At 43.7% G+C, this 21988-nt stretch overlaps 1 protein-coding gene across 1 annotated transcript in view; it reads right to left on the bottom strand.

The window, feature by feature from the left end:
* The window catches only part of prdm6 (PR domain containing 6), a gene marked incomplete at both ends in the record, with an annotated part of 77159 nt that overhangs the window by 6977 nt on the left and 48194 nt on the right, over positions 1–21988 (bottom strand). Inside the window, 2 exons of the mRNA XM_080739216.1 lie at positions 9360–9786; positions 21289–21413. Of these exons, the coding sequence (XP_080595342.1) occupies positions 9360–9786; positions 21289–21413 (552 nt within the window). The remainder of the gene's footprint in view (positions 1–9359; positions 9787–21288; positions 21414–21988) is intronic.

Here is a 21988-nt window from a genome sequence, read left to right as displayed (position 1 = left end):
GTGCGTGTGTTGTTGCTATGTTTCAGGCCAGATGGGAGGACCCAGTAGGAGTGAAACAATGTGTCTGGCTGCAAATAGAGAGAGTTGGTAGCAGGCTGTACCTCTACACTTTATCACTAGATCACAATGCATCACCTCCAACTGCAGCTAGCTCAACAAAACATACAGGCCCTACCAGAAGCTCTTCATTCTTTAAAAAACAGGGTTTAGGGCATTTCTGCTCTGTCTGAGAGGGCGGAAAAGAATGATAGGGAAGGTGAGGATACTGGGGAAGTCAAAGTCCCTCCCCCTGTAAATTGTTCAGACAGGGAACAATGTCAGACTCAAGCTTCAGCTGAGTCTGAAATCAGGCTAGAATGATGGAAGAGACGGGAGAGAGAATGGGGTGACAGGGGGCAAAGGTCATCATAAACAGCATGTCGACCCAAAATCTAAGTCTCGCCGAGCAATGTTACAAATATAGTCGGGGGCCTAAGGGAGATGACATGGTAATCTCGCGCTAATTAGTCTAAAAGCGGATGTACACAGATGTAGCCCAGGGTATGCTCTAATGATTTAGCTAGAGCGCCCGAGTCGGCGACCTTTGGGGTCGCCACAGCGGCCAAATCAAGTTGGGCTCCCATCGACTTTCTATACAGGAGGAAAATACCCAGAAAAACACTTTTTTTCTGGGTATTTAAGTTTGATGTGAGGGGTCCCTAGGGGTTTGTAATGATGCTGAATCCATTGCAAGCATTTGTTTTGCACAAAAAACATTCCTTGGGCTACAAATGGCCTCAGAAAACGATGGTTTAGTGATGAAAAGTGATGAGTCATCACTTTTCAGAGTTTTTTGGGTGTTTTCTGGAGCTGTGGCGACCCCGAAGGTCGCCGACACGGGCGCCCTAGCTAAATCATTAGAGCATGCCCTGAGCTACATCTGTGCAGAATCTGGCACTTTTAGACTGATTAACATGAGAAAAAAAACCCTAAGGCCTCCGACTAACATGAATGCTCACCCATACATGCATCATTTTCTGAGGCCATTTCTAGCCCAAGGAATGTTTTTTGTGCAAAACAAATGCTTGCAATGGATTCAGCATGATGACAAACCCCTGGTTAGACCCCTCAGATCCTACTTAAATACCCAGAAATTTAAGTATTTTCCTCCTGTATAGAAAGTCAATGGGAGCCCAACTTGATTTGGCCGCTGTGGCGACCCCGAAGGTCGCCGACTCGGGCGCCCTAGCTAAATCATTAGAGCATGCCCTGGGCTACATCTGTGCAAAATCTCGCGCTTTTAGACTGATTAGCGCGAGATATCCTTACGGCCCCCGACTACTTTTAATCTGTCTACAATTAGGACAATACATACAGTACTTTATGCAAAATGAATTGTTACATTGTGTCACGTTACGTTATGTTATATTATGTTCCAGTACGGTACACTGAAAGCTGCACAACAGATACAATGATACAGACCTAGGTAAATAAACACAGAGGAAGCAGAGAGTTATTAATAGAAGGCGATAAGACAATTGCACTAGTGAGATATTATTGCCATGCTAGAGCTACAGTACTGTATTAAGGTCTTGTCTCTATTCCTGTGCATTTACTGTATGCAGCAAATGAAGGATTCTCTCTGTGACCAAAACAAGTCCAAATCCTGGCGGCAGCATATTAAAACTAAAGTGAGACGTTCCACAACTAGAATAATACAAATAGACCAACAAATCCACCGCTCCAATAAATCATAACAAGGAAGTTGAGGAGGGAAAAAATAAAAAAGACGGAAGGAAAGGAAAAAAAGAAAAGACACCCAGAAAAATAATAAGAGTAAAATAGTGCAATATAAAAATCGAAAAATTCTCACTTGCAGTTTTCCGCATAAAAGCCGCGGTGGCGTCGGGCCCTGATCATTTATCAGTGGGACCCGCTCGGCGAGTTCACGCCTCAGTGGGCCGAGCCACTATTTATTAGGTGGGTTTTCTATGAAGAGGCGCATTGATTGTGAATAGTTTAAGTTGATGAATGTGTGGATATTATTTATTAAGGCAGCAGGCGCTGAGATTAATGCCCCGTTATTGTTTATTACAGCGGAGAGGGAGAGCGAGAGAGAAAGGGGGGGGGGGGGGGGGGGGGTGAACACCTCGGCAGACGCATGCGCTAACACTCACATATGCACAACAGACTTGACACATTAGCACAAAGCATGTACTGTACATACACACACACACACACACACACACACACTCACACACACGCGCAAGTGTGCACACTCATAATCAGTGGTATATGCGTATTGCGCATGTATGTATGTATGCAAGTATATGTATAGTACTTTGGACTCTCCATGACTGCTGTGTATTTCTCTGTAATAACATGAGACATCCTGTCTCATGATCCTGTTGGATCTTGGCCTCCTGTTGGCTTTTAGGATCCTACTGGATCTTGAGACAGAATCCGTCCATATCCAGTACAGTTCCAATACATACTGTACAGTAGAAGTCAGTTAGAGTCTACACAGTAAAAGTCCCCGGTATTCATTCATCCATTTGTAACTCTCAAAGTTAAATGAGTACTCAGGATTTGACAGTGTCCTCATACTGTAGGTTTCCCTCGCACCGATGAGAAACAACAACAGGAGACAGGGACGTGCTGGGCCCCTGATTCAGCCCGGGAAAAAGGGTTGGAGAGGCCCTCATTGCGCGCTATAGAGAGAGATAGCGCTGCTGCTGCTACTCAAAGATTTGTGACAAAGTGACAAGCCAGTGGGCCAATTACATGAGTTATATTTCATCGTTGTCGGGTGTCCAAAACGTTTGTTTTGTATTTATCATTTTAAAAATGATTTTTAAACTAGTGAAAACAGCCGATCTTATGTTGGTTTATTTACTGTTGAGTGAGAAAACAATGTTGCACATTAAGTTAATCATCTGGGGACCCCCCAAAATAATTTGGGGACCCCCCTGGGGGTGTCGACCCACAGGTTGAGAACCACTGCTCTAACACACGTGGTAGCGCCCCGTACAGACATTTCATCCTGTTTGATGTTCAGTACCACATGTAGCATTCTGGTGTAGCACCCATCCATGGACCTCTGCAAGGCCTGCGTCAGTGTCCCGCACTTACAGACGTAAACGAGAACGGACTCAACAGCAGCAGAAAAGAAAGTGATCTTGATGTGTCGGGGGAGATTGTATTTCCCCACATTGGTCATGCCGTTAAGAGCTCTCCCATGCTCTCCACCTTCCTCCCTTTAAGTTTCTTCTCTGTGGAGTTGACCCAAGCACCCCGGTATGAAAGTCACCGACTTCCTTATTTAGAGAATTGCCTCACACAGTGTGAATTCTACATTCTACGTTCTACATTAGAAAGAAGACAGACCAAGTCTACGTCCTTTGTAGCCCTGATCTGAAGTCAGTTAATCTATATGGCCTCGAGTCAATGGACCCCCGCAGAAACAGGGACAGACAAGGCCAGTGTGCTGCTGCTGTGATATCAAGTAAAACATATTCTAATGCATGTGGTCCTGTGGCCGCTGTGTGAGGATGGTTTCTCAGCAGTCCTCAAATGAAGACATTCCCCCGGAGACCACAACCCATAAATCACTGCCCTCACCTCGTCAATACACAATCAATGGAACACACACACACACACACGCACGCACGCACGCACGCACGCGCACACGCGCGCACACACACACACACAGACTTATACGCAAATACAAACATCTATGCACATATGCTGAAAAATGTTTTTCTCCCTTCCCGCCTCTCTCCATCTTGCGCCTCCTTCTCTCGGGTTTCCTCTCTCCTGTCATCTCCCTTTGTCTCCCTCTTTCCCTGTATGTCTCCCCCCCCCCCCCCCCCCCCCCCCGTCTTTCTGTCTCTATTGACCAACCTATTAAAGCAGAGATCAGGGATAATGTCCTCTCATCAGCCAGTTAGACTCATCAAATGATTCTGGAACAAAAACCAAACAGCCAATAAAATGTCATAACAGTGGGAGGGTTTTTGTGTTCAGGGTAATGGGTAACGTGGTTTATGGGCAACTCATGATCATATTAGGACAATAAACTAGAGTGGGAGCTGATGATGAGGATGGCATTGGTGATAGCACCAATGAGTCTTTAAGATGAGTACAAACTTATTTACAGACAACGCAGAGGTAAATCACTGCAGGGTTTTGAGGAGTGAGCTCAAAGAACAAAAGGTCACCCGTTTGAGTCGCAAGACCTTTAATGAGGCTTTTGGGAAGGAGTCAAAATGAAACAGACTAAAGGCTTTGATAAACTCAATAAGAAGTAGGACTTCAATGAGCTAAAAGAAAATCTTTCATCTTTCTAGTTCTCCCACCTACCTCTCTCGGCAATTTGTCCAAATCATATGGTCAATAGTTACATCACTATTGTGTCTGAGGTTTCATTCATTCATTTGGCTCATACGATGGTATACAGCAGCTACAGTATAGGAAAAGCTAAAATCAGTAGAGTTCTTCCTGCAATCTGCCTCTTAGATTATGGCCTGTGGATGGTGCTAGAGAACGCCATAGGTCAGGGTTCCCCAATAGGAGGCCCGCGGGGGGCTACTGTCTGGCCCACACAAACCCCAGTAATAATGGTGGTATAAGAGCAGCAACAACACTAGTATATCGTCGTTGTCGGGTGGAAATCTCGTATCTCCAAATTTGTACGTTCTTTCGCAAATCATACAAGGCCGTCGCACAAAAGTAGTGATCGGCTGTTTTCACTAGTTTAATTCATTTTTAAAATGATAAATTCAAAACGAACGGTTTTGGACATACAAGATTTTCACCCGACAACGACGAAAGCTGTCGCTGGAGTAGTGGGAACGCCACAGTCGCCCCCTGCAATGTTGTGGCCCTCGGCTTGGTACCCTAGACATAATTCGGCCCTTAGGGAAAACTAATTGGGGAACCCTGCCATATGTCATGGAGTCATTGAAATTAGTTAGGGTTCATCTTCCAGTTCCATCTTCAGGTTTCATGACAATCTGCCCGTTAAGATTTTGAGAAAACTTGTGTGCAAGTGAAAGGTTTGGTCTAAGGACAGTGGGTAACAAACATCAGTGGGAGGAGCCATCCTATCACATGCATTTTCCAGCCAATAGCTTTTGAGGTATATGATGTTTGGGACCAAAGTGACAGATGCACGAACCAACCAACCCCGCTTGAATACTGCTGACATGCCTATGAGCAATGATCATCATGGCACTTTTTTGCTCTAACTCTAAATGTGTAAAATGTGTTCCCACAATTGTGTGAACAAGAATATTTATGTTAAATCTGAATTGTTGTCATGTTCAGGTCATAGGCTGTATCAGTTGTATCAGCGTTTCTACGATACAGTACAATGATTCACACTTGTTCCCCAGCATCGAATGAGAATGGCATATAGCTCCAATGTGGAACATTTACATTTTACGACCTACGGTTCAAGAGTTATAGACCACCATATGAAGTGGGCACAATGAGGCCATTACACTAAGAAATTCTACTATATATTTTTGTATCTTAGTAAACGACACCTTTTAAAACACATGAAAGGCTAATGATAGTCATTCCTCGACAAGTGTAGTGTAGCTGGTTAACAATTTAGTTGATTCATGTTTTTAGAGCTATGCAAATAGAGCAAAACTCAACTTATCAACGGGACTATGCTGAGCCTGAACAAACACAAAACATCCCCGAATAATAGATAATTACCGTTAATTAAAGGTGAATTGGCTCATTACAGTTTTCTTTTAATTAGTAATTAGGGCCTTGTATAAATGTTAATTGGTGACTGGAAGGCTTTTGTTTCCCAGAGCATTCCTCGTTACTGCAAGCCGGTTCAGAAAAATAGCAAACCTCAACACTGACCAATGACCATCAGTTCTGTCAGGTCAAAGAAAGAAAAAAGACTTTGAAGGAATGAAGGAGAAGAGTTTCATGTTCAAGGTTCAGTGGGTGTAATCCAACCCCTTTTTGTATATAATTCTGTAGATAGGCTATACTAGTAAGACACCTGAGGGTGGAATGCGACCTCAGGGTGACGCCAATTCTTGACTATCTGGCCAACCACAGCATTTCTCTGACGATTCTAGTTGTTATCATTCTGGGGGGAGTTTGTTCATGTTTTTGTGAGGGTATCAACCCTAGGAGACACGGGGAGAACATGCAAACTCCACACAGAAAGGCCCTATCGCCAACCCCACCTAGGGTGTGAGCGATAGGGCCTAAACATGGAGATGTGGAGAACACTATATATGGAGATAGTCCAGTCCATCATGTCATATGGGACTACCGTCATAGACAGTAGCCATTGTTAGGCCGGAGTCAATGGCTGTCTGTCTGACTGTCTGTACAGGAAGTGAAGTCACATGACATACTTTTTATGCCCATATATGAGTCATTCTGTACCACATCTCCATGTTTAGGCCAAACAGGTTCGCTCCATTTCTCCATGTATAGGTCCAAATGACCAACGTCGAGCTTGACAAGGAGGATACCGCACATTGTACCTCATCCACCCTTTCTTCTCTCTCCTTTTGGTATCTTTATCCTCCTCCTCCTTTTTTTCTTTTTTATTCTTCTCTTTTTTTCACAGCCGCCCCCATATTTACTTTAGAAAATATATATTAAATTCTAAGAACGTTTCGAGTACCAGTTTGATACAAGAGCGAATAAGCGCTACACTTCTGGAATCCTGTGCGTCGACTTAAAGTCGGATCCAGGCCTAATAACTTTATCTAGCCGCCCCCGTTGCCACCTCCTTTTCTTTTCTGAGACACATTGTACCTCATCCACCCTTTCTTCTCTCTCCTTTTGGTATCTTTATCCTCCTCCTCCTTTTTTTGTCTTTCTTAGTCTTGTGTATCCTTCTCTTTTGGCTACTGTCTATGACGGTAGTCCCATATGACATGATGGACTGGACTAACTCGCACTGACATCACAGAGGTTACGGAAGGAAGGAAGGACACTCAAGCGACACGGTTTTTCAGAGTATATGCGACCTTCGGTCGCAACAATAGAGGTGCCAGCACAGCAGGAAGACATGGATTAGATCAGCATGGGCCCCACTGACTTCTATTATGAAATTAAATATTTCCCACAAAAAGGGATAAAACATTATGTGGAAAAACATTAGTGGAGGTACTTGTATGGCCTACGGTTGAGAACCACTGATCTAGACAGCTTCCTGTTACTGTTAGGAATGGGTAGATGAGAATGTGATGTTTTTATACCCACTAGAACACGCACAGTAAACACTTCAATCACAGAGCTCTGGTTATTAGATCACTGCTGTAGTATCTACAGTATTTGTGGAAATATATGTTCCTGAGTTTATGCGTTAGCATGTCATTCACTCTAGCAGCATTGTTTACTAAATGAGCATCAAAGCTATTAAAAAATGTCTTGCTGTCTCACATTTTTATGTGATTGTTAGCTCTATAAGTGGAAATATAGGCCAGTGTATACATATGTTACTCTAATACATCAGTCATTGTAATGCATTAGTTTAAACAGTCAGTTTGCTAAATAAAGACAGTTCCCTCAAACCAAATCAAAAGTGGTTTCACTGCGTGACGGGCCGAGGCCTCCTGTCATAAACAAGCCGGTCCTCTGATGATGGATTTATTTAAAATGACACAGGAGGGGGGGGGATTACACCACAGAAGAAGAAAAACTTCAGAGAAATCCAGCAAAAGAAACAGTCAGCAAATCTGATGGGGCCAAAGGGATGTTTTTTTCATTTGCTATACAAGATCCATCCATCTTTAGCCCAAATGTTTGAATAAACTAAACATCAATACATATGGATCAAAACCTGAGAGAGAGAGAGGGAGAGAGAGAGCAGGCACGTGCACACATAGACATCAAAGGGGCTTGAGCCCCTGTCCTTTTATACGTCGGTAAAAAGTGCCCTCTGCAGACCATGAATGCAGTTTTTACTATGGGGTGAAAGAAATGCAAATTCATGATATTTTTTACCAAGAGGCCCCTTAGAAACTTCAGACCCTGCCTCTCTAACATTCTCTGCACGTCCCTGAAAGAGAGAAGCTGAGAGACAGAGACAGATTGACCTTGTTCATCTTCATAGGTTGATTGTGTAAGAATACACACATCCCAACATACAACCATGTGTATCCTACAGTACATGAGTCTGTGCAGAGTGTCGGTGTAGCACGGTTTCGAGTGCTTAGTACAGTAGGTGTGTACAGTATGTATGCAGAAAATGAGGCCCATGTGTGTGCACGTGTGCACGCATGCGAACGTGTGTGTGTGTGTGTGTGTGTGTGTGCGTGCGTGCGTGCGTGCGTGCGTGCGTGCGTGCGTGCGTGCGTGCGTGTGTGCGTGTGTGTCCGTGCCCGTGCTATAGTCCCTGTTTGGCTTGTTCAGCTGAATTTTATCTGGTCCTCGGGCTCATAAAACCTTCCTATTGACAGGTAGCTCCACATTGACTTCAGCCACCGCCGCAGCCAGCCCACATTTCTCTTCCCTATGAATATTAGTTTATCGAATAACTGGCATCTGTTTTCCTAGACGCGTCACCGTTAGCCGAGGTATTTCTCACTGACACGCTGCCTTGATTTATACAAAGCTCAGTCTCACCCCGCACGCAGAAAAAATAATAATAAATATATAAATAAGGCTAAGCAAAAAAAATGCCAATACACATCCCCTCTCCCCACACCCACCATCACCCCCTCTGCTCGCTCTTCTCCCCACACCAGCCCCCCTCCTTGCATTTAATTAAGTTGGATGATATTACACACACACACACACACACACACACACACACACACACACACACACACACACACACACACACACACATGCGTGTGTGTGCGTGTGTGTGCATACACAAAGGCATGCATTCACCAGCACAAACACTTGCGTACCTGTAGTGACTTTTGTACACGCAGACACCTACAAATACGCACCAAAGTCCTCATGTCGGCCAACAGAAGTTGCCTGTTTCCAGGAAGTCCAACTGTACGACTACATTCCTAACGTTAACAGTGTTTCACTTTCCATGAAGTTCCTTTGCTGCATTTCCAGTTTAAAAACATGTTTTGGAATGAAAATAGGGAAAATATTTACTGCGTTTGTATACCTCTCTCTCTCCGTTCTCACAAACCTTTTAACCATTTACTTCTGTGGTGGTCCGGGGACCACCAGTGGTCCTTGAGGGGATTCCAAGTGGTCCCCAGCTAAATGATGGAGAGTTGCTAACCAAATGGACCCGGTCCCTTAGAGATGATCTTTAACTCTTGAGAGTGTAAAATGAAACCAAATGGACCCTTATGGGTCCATTTGAATTAATTGTACCCTCTCTGATACATAACATGCACCCGTGAATTTGTCCAAATTACCTGTCGGGGTTCTGCGTGCAGACGTGCATCTGCAGCAGGATCCTCTGCGTGAAGGTCTTGAAGCACTGGCCACACTTCCACAGGTGCCAGTCGCTGAACTCGGTGCTGAGCTGGCTGGTGGAGGTGGGGCTGGCCAGGACGCGCTGGTTCTTGGAGCCCAGCGGGCCGAACTCGTGCGAGGAGACGCCGACGCCGCCGCCGCCGCCGATCCCGCCGCCGGGCTTGTCCCCCAGCAGGGAGAAGCCCCGGGAGCACGGGGAGTGGGGGAACACCATGGAGCGCAGCAGGGAGGGCGGCAGGCCGGAGGAGGTGCCTGACGAGGAGGACGAGGAGGATGAGGAGGAGGAGGGAGGCTTGCCGTTCTTGCTGAAGGCCTGCAGGGACTCCTGTCTGCTCATGGCCTCCATGACGGTGGCCGGGACATTCACTGGGGTGGACGGACGGACGGACAGGAGGAGAGACAAGAGACCAGAGAGGCAGAGAGACAGACATACACACAGAGAGACAAGAGACCAGGACGCAGAGAGACAGACATACACACAGAGAGATAGAAAAGCAGACAGGAGTGAGTTATATATTTATGCATTATAGGGCATGTCAGATACACTAAGTACATACAAGTGGGGAACATAAAAAAGGTGTGGTACCCAATTGGGACACTTAAGGGCTCTATTTTGATTGTCTTAAGTACCAGCTCTTATGCCTTAACTTAAAGTCCTGTCCATACTGTCTCCGACCACCAATCTTTTCATCTGAAAGTCCCGGTTCAACTACAAAATGACGTCACTTGCATCTGAAAAGCATTACCCCGAATTAGAGTTCGGAAAGCTGCAGGTTGTGAAGTCAGAACTCTCTGACGAAAAGTTCGGTGGTCGGAGACAGTATGGACAGGCCTTTAAGTTAAAGAAGGAGGTCTACCATAGACAGGCGAGAAGTGAGCACCCCGACCCCCTTGTTTCCCCTATCTTGTACATAGTGTTTTTTTATAACTGCGATATTTTTGTCTTTTTTCTTTGCTTGCTATTTATTACGTTCATGAATTAAATACAGAGGGGGAAAAGACCGTACAAAGTCTTATTGGGATGTTCCTTTTAGGCAGGGTGTTTAACTGTACTTGTACTGTACTACATTTCAATTGTATGGACTACACTTGTACTGTTCTCCATTTTTGTCTAATAAAATAATCAATCAATCAATTATCAATCAATCAAAAAAGCATAAGAGCTGGTACTTAAGACAATCAAAATACAGCCCTTAGAATCTATAAATTCCACAAGTGTGTGTGTGTGTGTGTGTGTGTGTGTGTGTGTGTGTGTGTGTGTGTGTGTGTGTGTGTGTGTGTGTGTCCTAAGCATATCATGAGAACCATCCAACCAATCAGTGTTGGTGTGTATTGCTGACATCCCAAGGCAGTGCAGCATCTAGTGTGAAGTCGCATCATAACATCAAAGTACTGATCACCACCTACAAGGGCAATGCCCTCAACAACCAGGCTCCCCGCTACCCTCCCATCCAACACCACGTCGGCACGTTCCCTCCCGCTCCCTCATGTCTGGTAATGCCAACCTCCTGGAATTCCCCCCCAAAAACAAACAACAGTACCTAGGGTGACAGTCAGGGCTTTCTCAGTTTCAGCCCTGTCCCTTTGGAACTCACTCCCACCTCCCTCACATCGAAGCCATCCCCACCCATGTCGTGTTCAAAAGGCTCTGTCAAAGCCCACCTTTTCAGACACGCTTTCCCCAGTTAGCTCAAATCAAATCTCCCTTTCTTTTTAGTCTTAGCTTATTGTTTTAGACTTTACTAAATGTTTAGCCTTTCAACCTTTCTCTCATAAATAAAGTTGTTTTATCAATGATGTGCTCATGATGACCATCTGAGCAGCCATCAGCTGGCTGAAGGAGATGAACTGTATTTCCAATAAAGGTCCATCTTCCCTGGCTCTAACCAACATACTCTGCTCTGGACTCATAAGGGCAACATAACGGTTCATCATGCTTCACATCACATGTTTGAAACTACAGTACATGAAGCGAGTTTGTCTTGGAGTACTGTAAATGAAAGTGATGTTTCCCTCCCAAAACCATCTTACATGCCCCTCTGTATAAATAACAGGCCAGTCAACTGTATCATTCATCCAGCCATCCTGCCTAATTTCCCTGCATGCTTTCAGTCACAAGCCTGTTGATTTTTATCAATATTTTGGCCAGAATAAACATCAACAATATATCCAAAATATCAAGGGTTTTGTATTACCAGAAGAAGCCGCACCCACATGCCACATCACACATCTCCTGTCGGGGGCTTGTCTGTTTTCCTGTCCTGCAAGTCATTCACCTGAATCACGCACACCTGCCTTCAATCAGCTCATCACCTCCCTCTGCCAACACACCTGCCATCCATCAACTCATCACATCTCCTGTATATGAACTGTTGCTCATACTGTATATCAAGTTCACTTTTAGCTTCAGTGGTAGTGACATGCTTCAGACCTCCCTAGCTTAGTGGTTAGTCCTTCTTGTTTTGATCGCTGTTTTTTACATGTTGTCTTTCCTTGTGCTCAGCAGCATCACTCTTGTCTACACTAAAGCTGCTTACCTGCCAATCTGCCTGCCATTCCAGCCTGCCAACCGTATTCAGCGTCACTCCTCAACTCCCAGCCATCCTCTTGAAATAAGCGTTCTTAAATGTCACCTTATCTCCCATGCAGGGGCGTCACAAGGGGGGGAAAAGTGGGACTGAGTTACTAGGGCCCAAGGTGGATGGGCCTGGAATTATTTTATACTTTAGCTATAGCTATTAAAAATAGCCGCTATACAAGCTCACAGTGCGGCACTGAGTGCCGCGCTGTGAGCTTGTAGATCTGCTATTTTTGAAAAGTCGTGAAAATGTGTGCAAATCTTTGAACATATGTATTTTTTTAAGGGAACATTTGTAACTCAAATTGGCTTCTGGGGGGTACCTGGAACTAAATATTTTGAGATGGGGGTCTGTGGCCAAATACATATCATTTTGGGGGTCCTTTCACATGAAAAGGTTTGAGCACCACTGACATTAGCTCTGGTCCATAGCGTTAGTGGAGTTCTCCCTAACGCTATGTTCCTCTACATCCGTATTCCTTGGCAAAACCGGAAAACCCCGCCGTCTGGTCCGAAAATAACAAAAACTGTTTCGCCCCTCATCAAACCAAAGGTATCAGTGGACAGTTGAAAGCTTACTCTACTTAGTGGACGCGGGCTGACCCCCCCACCACACGATTAAAATACATTTCTAGGGCAAAATGAAAAATATTCTACCGGATGGAGACTCCATTTCTTCTCGTTTTTCACTATTTGTCGTCGCCATCAAGGTGCCAACTCACCACTGCCGCGCAGGTCAGAGGACCGAATTACACTGAGCATTAGTCTCACTGGGTGTTATTCAACTCTGCGACGTTGGAAGCGCTGTTTCGTAAAAACCTGTAAGAACGTCTCCATCCGGTGGAATATTTTTCATTTAGCCCTAGAAATGTATTTTAATCGTGTGGTGGGGGGCTCAGACCTCGTCCACTAAGTAGAGTAAGCTTTCAACTGTCCACTGATACCTTTGGTTTGATGAGGGGCGAAACAGTTTTTGTTATTTTTGGACCAGACGGCGGGGTGTTCCGGTTTTGCCAAGGAATACGGATGTAGAGGAACATAGCGTTAGGGAGAACTCCACTAACGCTATGGACCAGAGCTACACTGACATAGAAACATAGGTTTTTCAAAAAACCTTAGAAGGATTTGAAATATTCAAAGACTTGCACAAATGTTCACGATTTGTCAAAAATAGCAGATCTACGAGCGCGCCGCACTGTGAGCTTGTACAGTAGATCTGCTATTTTCAATAGTCAAAGCACAAAACAATGCGTAATAATGCGTTCATGGGGGCCCGCTGTGAATCCTTGTACCCAGGGCCCAGAATTTTGTGCGACACCCCTGCTCCCGTGTCAGTGTATTTGGATTCGCTCTGAACTTCAGAGCACAGAATCCAACAGCCTCTGTGGTGGAGTCGTCATAACCGTCCATCCTTCATCAGTTGAGCTCTGCTGGCCAGCCAACAGGCCCATTGATCTGTTAATAACCTTATGAGGAGATAATTATACCATTTGTAAATTCCCCGCGGCGCTATTGACTTATGCATTACGCACTGCGAGCACACGCTCAATTCATTTTGCTACAAACATCACATATACAAACGTATGTCAATATTATTTTGGCTGTCTATGAAATACATCATTCAAATGTGAGAATTATGCAGATCTATTTCAAACACTGCAGAGTCGGTGTTTTCACAATAAAGTATTTACAATCATCTGGTGTGTGGGGTGGGTAAGGAAATCATTTTACTCATACAGGGACGAAGAGTTTTGTTATAAAATGAGGCATCTGCCTCATCGAGTACAAACTCGTTGATAGCACATTTATTAATATTAACAATAATAACATACAATAATATAAATTGCACACAAATGATTTAAAATGTACTTAATTTTAATACAGCGTTTGCTTTTTGATATTTTGTATTACTGGTGGTAGGTACCAGTCTCTGGTTCCCAAAAGCTGCTGTACATTTAAAACTATTTTACATTTTAAACCTACTTTATACGTTTTAATATTTAAAACTATTTTAAACTGCTTTAAGTTGAATAAACAATGTCGGGTCCAATAATGAATGGCAAAAATGGCATATTTTATATTTTGGTTGATTTTATCAATCAAAAGCTATGTAATTTCATGAATGAATTTCACTTTTGGGTCTCGAGCTAAAAGGTTTGGGAACTACTGATGTAGGCACTAGGCTACTGTATCTGACAGGTGCTTGGCACAATGCAAACAATACTGAAGAATGTTATGTTCTAAGAAAACATGGCAAGTTAGTTAGTTAATTAGTTAATATGATTATTTTGGGAGTTGCGGCCTGAAAAGGATGAGAACTATTGCCATTACGTAACACAGGTTAAAGCATTAGGTCGTGGTGCTGGTATATGCTCCTTTTCTTCTGACAACTCTCCCCCATCTCTCTGTTTTTGAAAGTCTGTTCTCTCTCCCCTGCCCAGCTTGCTTTGCTTTCCTCTTCTCTCCTTCCCTATCTGTTCTCCATCCCTCCTCTCTCTGCCTTTTCTTTTCATGTGGAGTCTTTCATGTCTGTCCTCTCATTCTGCTACTGTGCTCCTCCTGACAGACAACAGGAACGAATACGTTCCTCTTCTTCAGTTCTGGCACAGTAAACAGCATGCTGTTTACAAGACAGGCCTCACCTCCCTCCCCTCCCCTCCCTCCCTCCCTACCTCATTATTATTATAAGAACCATATGATGACCTTCTCCTGCCCTCCCCTCCCCTCCCCTCCCCTCCCCTCCACTCACCTCACCCCCTTTCTCTGTCCTCTCTGACCGTCACTTATTGTCTTGTCTCTCCTATCTCATCTCTCTCTCTCTCTGCCTTTCTGTCTCCGACTGCCTTTCGGGTTCAGACCCTCTCTTAGTTCCCTCTCCTCTGCTCTTCTCCTCTACTTTCCTATCCTAGTTCCCAGTGATGTAAAGTAACTAAGTACATTTACTAAGTACTTTAGTACTGTACTTAAGGTACAGTTTTGAGGTATCTGTACTTTACTTGAGTATTTCCAATTTCCTTTAGTTTTACTTCTACACCACTACATCTCAGGTCCAAATATCGTACTTTTACTCCACTACTGTACAATTATTTGAAACCTTTAGTTAGTTATAAAACATACATTAACCACTTTAGTCCTATTTTATACCTAGGCTATTTGAAAATAATGCGTCGCATCCGTTGTGAGCTTGTAGATCTGCTATTTTCAAACATTTCGTACTTTTACTTTTGGTACTTTTAGTACATTTTGATGCCAATACTTTTGTTCTTTTACTCAAGTTCATTTTGAATTCTGGACTTTTACTTGTAACAAAGTATTTCTACATTGCAGTATTGATACTTTTATGTGAGTACTTTTCCCACCACTGTTCCCCATCCTCTCCTCTCCTCTCCTCTCCTCTCCTCTCCTCTCCTCTCCTCTCCTCTCCTCTCCTCTCCTCTCCTCCTCTCCTCTCCTCTCCTCTCCTCTCCTCTCCTCTCCTCTCCTCTCCTGACTGGGACCAGACACCGAGTGCTCCTTCCAGACTCATCATGCGGACACAGAGAACCCACATCCCCACATTCCTGCCCGTTGCGACACGCTGTGTACAGAAACACACATTTATCCTGCTGCCGTAACCTGATACATGTGGGAGAAGTCTTGTCCCCCTCCATTCACTCTGATTCAATAAAGACCCCTGGGGATATAATATAATATAATAAAAATACTTAAATCATGTAACGTTTTGTGTCTTTTTTTTGTCCGCAACATGTTTTTGTTGTTAGATGTCACAGAGGCTGCGGAGCGTCAAGTTGAAGCAGGATGATTGGAAGGAACTTTCAGGGGCGTCACAAGGGGTAGGAAAGTGGGACTGAGTTACTAGGGCCCACGGTGGTGGAGGGGCTTTAATTATTTTATACTTTAGCTATTGAAAAATAGCAGATATACAAGCTCACAGCGCCGAGTTGCGAGCTTGTAGATCTGCTATTTTTGAAAAGTCGTGAAAATGTGTGCAAATCTTTGAATATTTTATAAGCGAACATTTGTAACTCAAATTTTGCTTCTGGGGGGGAGGGGGGAGGTCCCTGGAACTCAATATTTTGAGATGGGGTTCCGTGGCCAAATACATACCATTTTGGGGGTCCTTCACATGAAAAGGTTTGAGCTCCACTGACATAGAAACATAGGTTTTTTTTTTAAAAACTCAGAAGGATTTGAAATATTCAAAGATTTTCATGATGTTTCAAAAATAGCAGATCTACAAGCTCGCGCTGTGAGCTCAGGGGCCCCGCAATGAATCCTTGTACCCAGGGCCCAGCATTTGGTGCGACACCCCTGGGAACTTTGGGGAAAAAGGGGGGGGGGGGGGGGGGGGGGGGGAGAAGTAAACATCTTCAGTGGGTGAGTGTGTACTGTACAGTATGTGCGTGTTCAGTTTGTGCAGCAGAAAACAGCAGTTGAAGTGCCTTTGAAGTCTGTCTGCAGTTAATTCTTTTAACCCTTATTTGACCAAGCTATTGGATCAGGGGGGGGCGGGGGGGGTAGTGGGACTGAGTTACTAGGGCCCAAGGTGGAGGGGCCTGGAATTATTTTATACTTTAGCTATTGAAAAATAGCAGATATACAAGCTACGCTACGAGCTTGTAGATCTGCTATTTTTGAGCGGTGGTCACGCCGCTCCTATACGTGGCCGTGTGTGTAGAGGTACGTGTATGTGGGTGCGTCCGTATGTAGCCTCAAGCCTGTGGTGTAGTACCTTTTCTGACCACACATGTTAAGGGAGGGGCGCTGTTTTCAGGCCAGGCCAGACCAGGCACACACACACACACACACACACACACACACACACACACACACACACACACACACACAGGGGGGAAGGGGGGAGGGGGGGTTGGTGGGTAAACCACCGCTCAGTTCACACGCGTGTGATTTTTAAAACATTGTGAAAATGTGTGCACATCTTTGAATATATGTATTTGTTAAGCAAACATTTGTAACTCAAATCTTTGCTTCTGGGGGGGTCCCCGGAACAACATATTTTGAGATGGGGGCCAAATACATGTAATTTTGGGGGTCCTTGACATGGAAAAGGTTTGAGAACCACTGATCTAGAAGACATTTTATAGAATCTTGCACAAATGTGCGCTGTGAGCTTGTAGATCTGCTCTATATTTTATAGTTAAAGCATAAAATAATGGTTATAATACTGCGTTCCCCGTCTTAAGATACCACTGAACGGTTTAGGGACAAAACACATTTCTGATCTTGTGCATCATGAACCATCCAGACCCCTCGGGTCGCCTGGGACAGGTCAGCTTTATGTCCGCCAAATCAGAACAAAAAGTTGGAGAAGCAGCATTTTTATGCACAACAAATCTGGAACAAACTCACAGAAAACTGTCGGTCTACAACTCTAGACCACTCTAAATCAAAGAGAAATATACATTGTGACTATAATCAGTGGATAACAAAAGCAACAGGCTTAGCTATCCACTGATTATGGTCTGGTTTGATATAACTCAAATTTTAGTTTATAGCATAATGTCCCCAATTTAGATTAGAGCAGACAGCTTAGATACAAGATCCTAATGCAACAAACAATGTTAGAATGTTTCTGTGGTTTTGAAATGTGTGTGCGTGCTTATAAATATATACAGTACGATATGGCTATGCGAGCGTGTGTAGACTGTGTACATGAGTTTGTGTTGATGAATACTGCCAACATATAACATGACAGTCTGTGGCACAAAGTCTCTTAAGTCGGCGCTGTCTTTATTTCACCGTACCAAGACTCCCAGCTCAACTTATTTTCATTAGGATCTGAACGATTATAATGAAGTCTCGTATGAATCCTGGCTGTTTCACTGCATCCCGTTTCTGTTTGTGCAGAAGGTTTTGTTAGAGCGTTCTGCAATATTGTATCTATCAAATCCACACTGTTGCAGCGGACAACAGTTTGGATGGAAAAGTGCACAGTGTAAACAAAATGACTGACGAATCTGAGGTCATAAAACGTCCAAGATGTAAACAACATGGTAGATGGAGAGAGCAAGGACGGGGAGAGGAGGAAGGAAAGTGAACGAGGGAGAGACGTGAAGAAAAACAGCGACTAGAAGAGAGAGGGATACAGAGGAGAGGAAGCGTGAGTGAGAGACAGAGAGAGAGAGTGAAGTGCAGCCGAAACCTCTGTAATCTATTTAATCATCCAACCAAAACCAACATCCAATCAAATCAACATCCAACAAAATGCAGATGATGACATGATTCTTAATTGATTATAGAACAGCTATATTATCAAACCAGCAGCAGAACTGTCTATTATTGTGTTGAGATACATACATACACATATAATAATGCCCTACTTTGGTAAAGTATTAACTTGTGACTGACTAACTTGGATCGATTGGAATACAGCAGGTTATTTTTTTCTTCTTTTTTTTCAGTTCCTGAAAAGGACGGACATACAGGTCATGGACATACAAGTTTCTACCCGAGAGCGATGACTATGTCAATGAGAGATATTTTAAGAAGATCTGAATGATGAAAAAATGTAATGGACAAGACGGAGAGGCTCTGCTGCCTTTAAAACCATCTCTGAAAACAACAAAAAAGAGTGGCAGTCCTTTTGTCAAATGTCTGAAATTGGTGAGCAGAGCCCGAGCAGATCAGAGTTACATACGTGCGTGCGTGCACGTGTGTATGAGGAGTGAAAGTGCTCATTGACAGATGTGGAACAAGCCACGGTGGGTCTTCAGTGACTCACAGGCTCCCAGTATCAGGGACGTGCAGAGAATGTTAGTGAGGCAGGGGCTGAACTATCTAAAAGGGCCTTTTGGTGAAAATATTGAAAATAGCTATTTTGACTATATCGGCTATTTTCACTATAGCATTCATGTCTGGAGAGGACACTTTTTTTACAGCCTGATAAAAGGGCAGGGGCTCAAGCCCCCTTTGATGTCTATGTGTGCACGTGCCTGTTCAGTATGCCCACACATTACAGAGATCGTCCACGTCAGAACACTAAATCAAGTTGCTTTAAAAGATGTCGGTGTTGGCAACATTGTTTTTGTGGCGGAGGATTTTTTTTCTTTTCTTTTCTTTTATTTCCCACAAAAGGGCTTAAGCTTGGTAATAAAATTAGAACGAAATCCAAAACAAATGCTTGTGTTTCCATAAAAGATGGAATTCTTGAAGCACAGAAGCAAGACTTTATGGGAAATATATTTTGATGGGCAGGGGATATCTAACCCAATGTCCCCTCAAGACAAGAAATGCTGAAAGTAGCTAATGTACAAGCTCAAGACGTATTGTGATGCGATGCGATGTGTAGATCAGCTATTTTAGCCAAGGGACACTAGGTTTCTTCTCATATTCTAAAATACAAATCGTTTACTTACTGGGATTAACCTGGAACGCATCTGTGTCACTTAGATTTTAACCACATTAACCATTATTTTATACTTTGGCTATTCAAAAATATCAGATCTACAAGCTCATGTGCCGCACTATGAGCTTGTAGATCTGCGACTTTTGTAAGTCGTGACCATTTTTGCTAATCTTTTGAATATCTAAATTAATTTACCAAATGTCTGTCTGTCTGTCTGTCCGTCTGCCGTTGGCCGTTTGACCGTCTGTCTGCATGCTGACATCATCACTGATTTTAAACTGTGGCGCCACCATGGTAACAGCCGCATGCTGAAACAATGCCCAAATTTAGAGATGTGCATGGTGACATCCACCAAAAGAATTACCAAATTTGGAGATGAGCATGCTGACATCACTGATACTAAACAGTGTCTCCTCCATGGTAACAGCTGCATGCTGAAACAATGCCTACATCACAGACAGGTATTGCACAACTGGACGTCAATGGTGACTGTTCTGCCCAACAGGCACCGGTCTGGGTTCTCCAACATTACTTCTGAGACTCCTACATTCAATCCCTCATACTGCGCATACCCCCCGGGCACAGGACTAAAGCGAACATTTGTATCTCAAATCTTTACTTCTGGGGGTCTCTGGAACTAAATATTTTGAGATGGGGGTCTGCGGTCAAATATATATAATTCTGAGGGTTCTTGATATGAAAAGGTTTGAGCACCACTAAAAAACCTTAGAATAATCATTTGTAGAATCGGCCTCAGGTCTCAATGGGTCTGCCTTTAACAAAACACAACTCGACAGTGAATAATGAGTACAATATTATTACATTAGGTAATAAATTATAGGTTTAATATACTGGGGTTCTTTTAGGCAGGAGAGGGATGCTGCGGTGGATGCCTCCCTGGCCGACAGTGAGAAATAAGTGGGAGCATCAGCTCAGACGAGCAGCTCTGCATTTGCGTTGTCATCAACAACTGATAAAAAGCAGTCCACGTCTTAAGTTAAATTATTCTCAACATTGTATACTAGTCCACTCGCCCATGAAAAGTGCTCTGACCAGCATCTTTTAAAGGCAGGCCGTTATGCAGAGGCCTTTAGGTCATTTCTCCAACAGTTTGATAATGTAAAAAGGTGGCGCCTATTATTATTTTCTTTTTAAGGCGGCTAGTGTGAACATACTGTATACCCTAAAACATTTTCATTTTAAAGTGGTGTTTTTGTCACACAGGAGTAAACTCCATACAAGCCTGAAGATGCATATCACATGATCATTCACATACTATGGGTATAATGTTGGTTGGTTGTTAATAATAATAATAGCAAGAGTGAGAAATATTAAAAGAGATTTCTGGAGTACTACTGATTCTGTGTGTGTGTGTGTGTGTGTGTGTGTGTGTGTGTGTGTGTGTGTGTGTGTGTGTGTGTGTGTGTGTGTGTGTGTGTGTGTGTGTGTGTGCACACGCGTGTGCATGTGCATATCTTCTGCTCATGTACTTACAATAATATCTGTCCCTCCCTGCTGACTGACAGAGAAACATCACACAAAGCAAACAGCCTAAAGCATAGAGCTAGTGTGATATCAACCATCTGATCTCTAAGCATGATGCCAAGGACAATCAAATCACAGCAGAACTTTAGTGTGTGTGTGTGTGTGTGTGTGTGTGTGTGTGTGTGTATGTGTGTGTGTGTGTGTGTGTGTGTGTGTGTGTGTGTGTGTGCGCGTGTGTGTGTGTGTGTGTGTGTGTGTGTGTGTGTGTGTGTGTGTGTGTGTGTGTGTGTGTGTGTGTGTGTGTGTGTGTGTGTACACAGTACAGTAGAACAAAAGGAGGTGAAGAAAGATATGAAGAGAAGAGAAGAGAAGAGAAGAGAAGAGAAGAGAAGAGAAGAGAAGAGAAGAGAAGAGAAGAAGGAGTCCAGGGTTTCCTTACGGTTTTCGTCCTGTGCGATGCACTGCAGCGGGATGCCAAAGAAAGAAGTGTAGGAGTCGTTGTACCACACCAGGAGCTCCGTCCCCCTGGGGATGTCCATACAGGCTCTATAGAAGATACATGACCTGGACAAACACACACAAAGCCAGAGAATGGAGATCAAAATGAGAATCATTCTGGTTAAAATATCGCTGCTGTCAGGAGGAAACCTTGTATGTCCACGACCATTCTTTTTATCATTATTTTAAAAGCATTTTAGAAAATGTGAAAAACTGTAGGCGATTGTGAGGGCGCTTGTAGCTGCTATTTTCACTGCTTTTGAGCAACACTCTTGTATGATGAAGTAGGGCGTTTTACTAAAAAGCATTACAAAATGAAACAGGGATTGGAGATACAAGGTTTTGGCCCGACCGCAACGATATGAGAGACAGTAGAGAATTACAGCAGTATGCCTTCACCTCTGTCAGGTCCTTTTTACTTGAGGACAGAACAAGATTATAGTGATTAGCGGCAATTAGGAAATGATCTGTTCCTCCCTCGTACTGTGGACGAGGTCCTTCTATAGGAAATAATATGATACTGCTCACCACTCTACTGCTGTACAAATATTAATACAATTTACACACAGTAATTGACCATCCCTGGGACCATGTTGAATATTAAAATATTACCTGATACATTCAAAACACCCTCCTAACAC

The sequence above is a fragment of the Nannobrachium achirus genome, assembly GCF_963921795.1.
Source record: "Nannobrachium achirus genome assembly, chromosome: 12".
Lineage (NCBI taxonomy): Eukaryota > Metazoa > Chordata > Actinopteri > Myctophiformes > Myctophidae > Nannobrachium > Nannobrachium achirus.
Note: the sequence above shows the minus strand (reverse complement) of the source record. Positions and strands in the feature narration are given on the sequence as shown.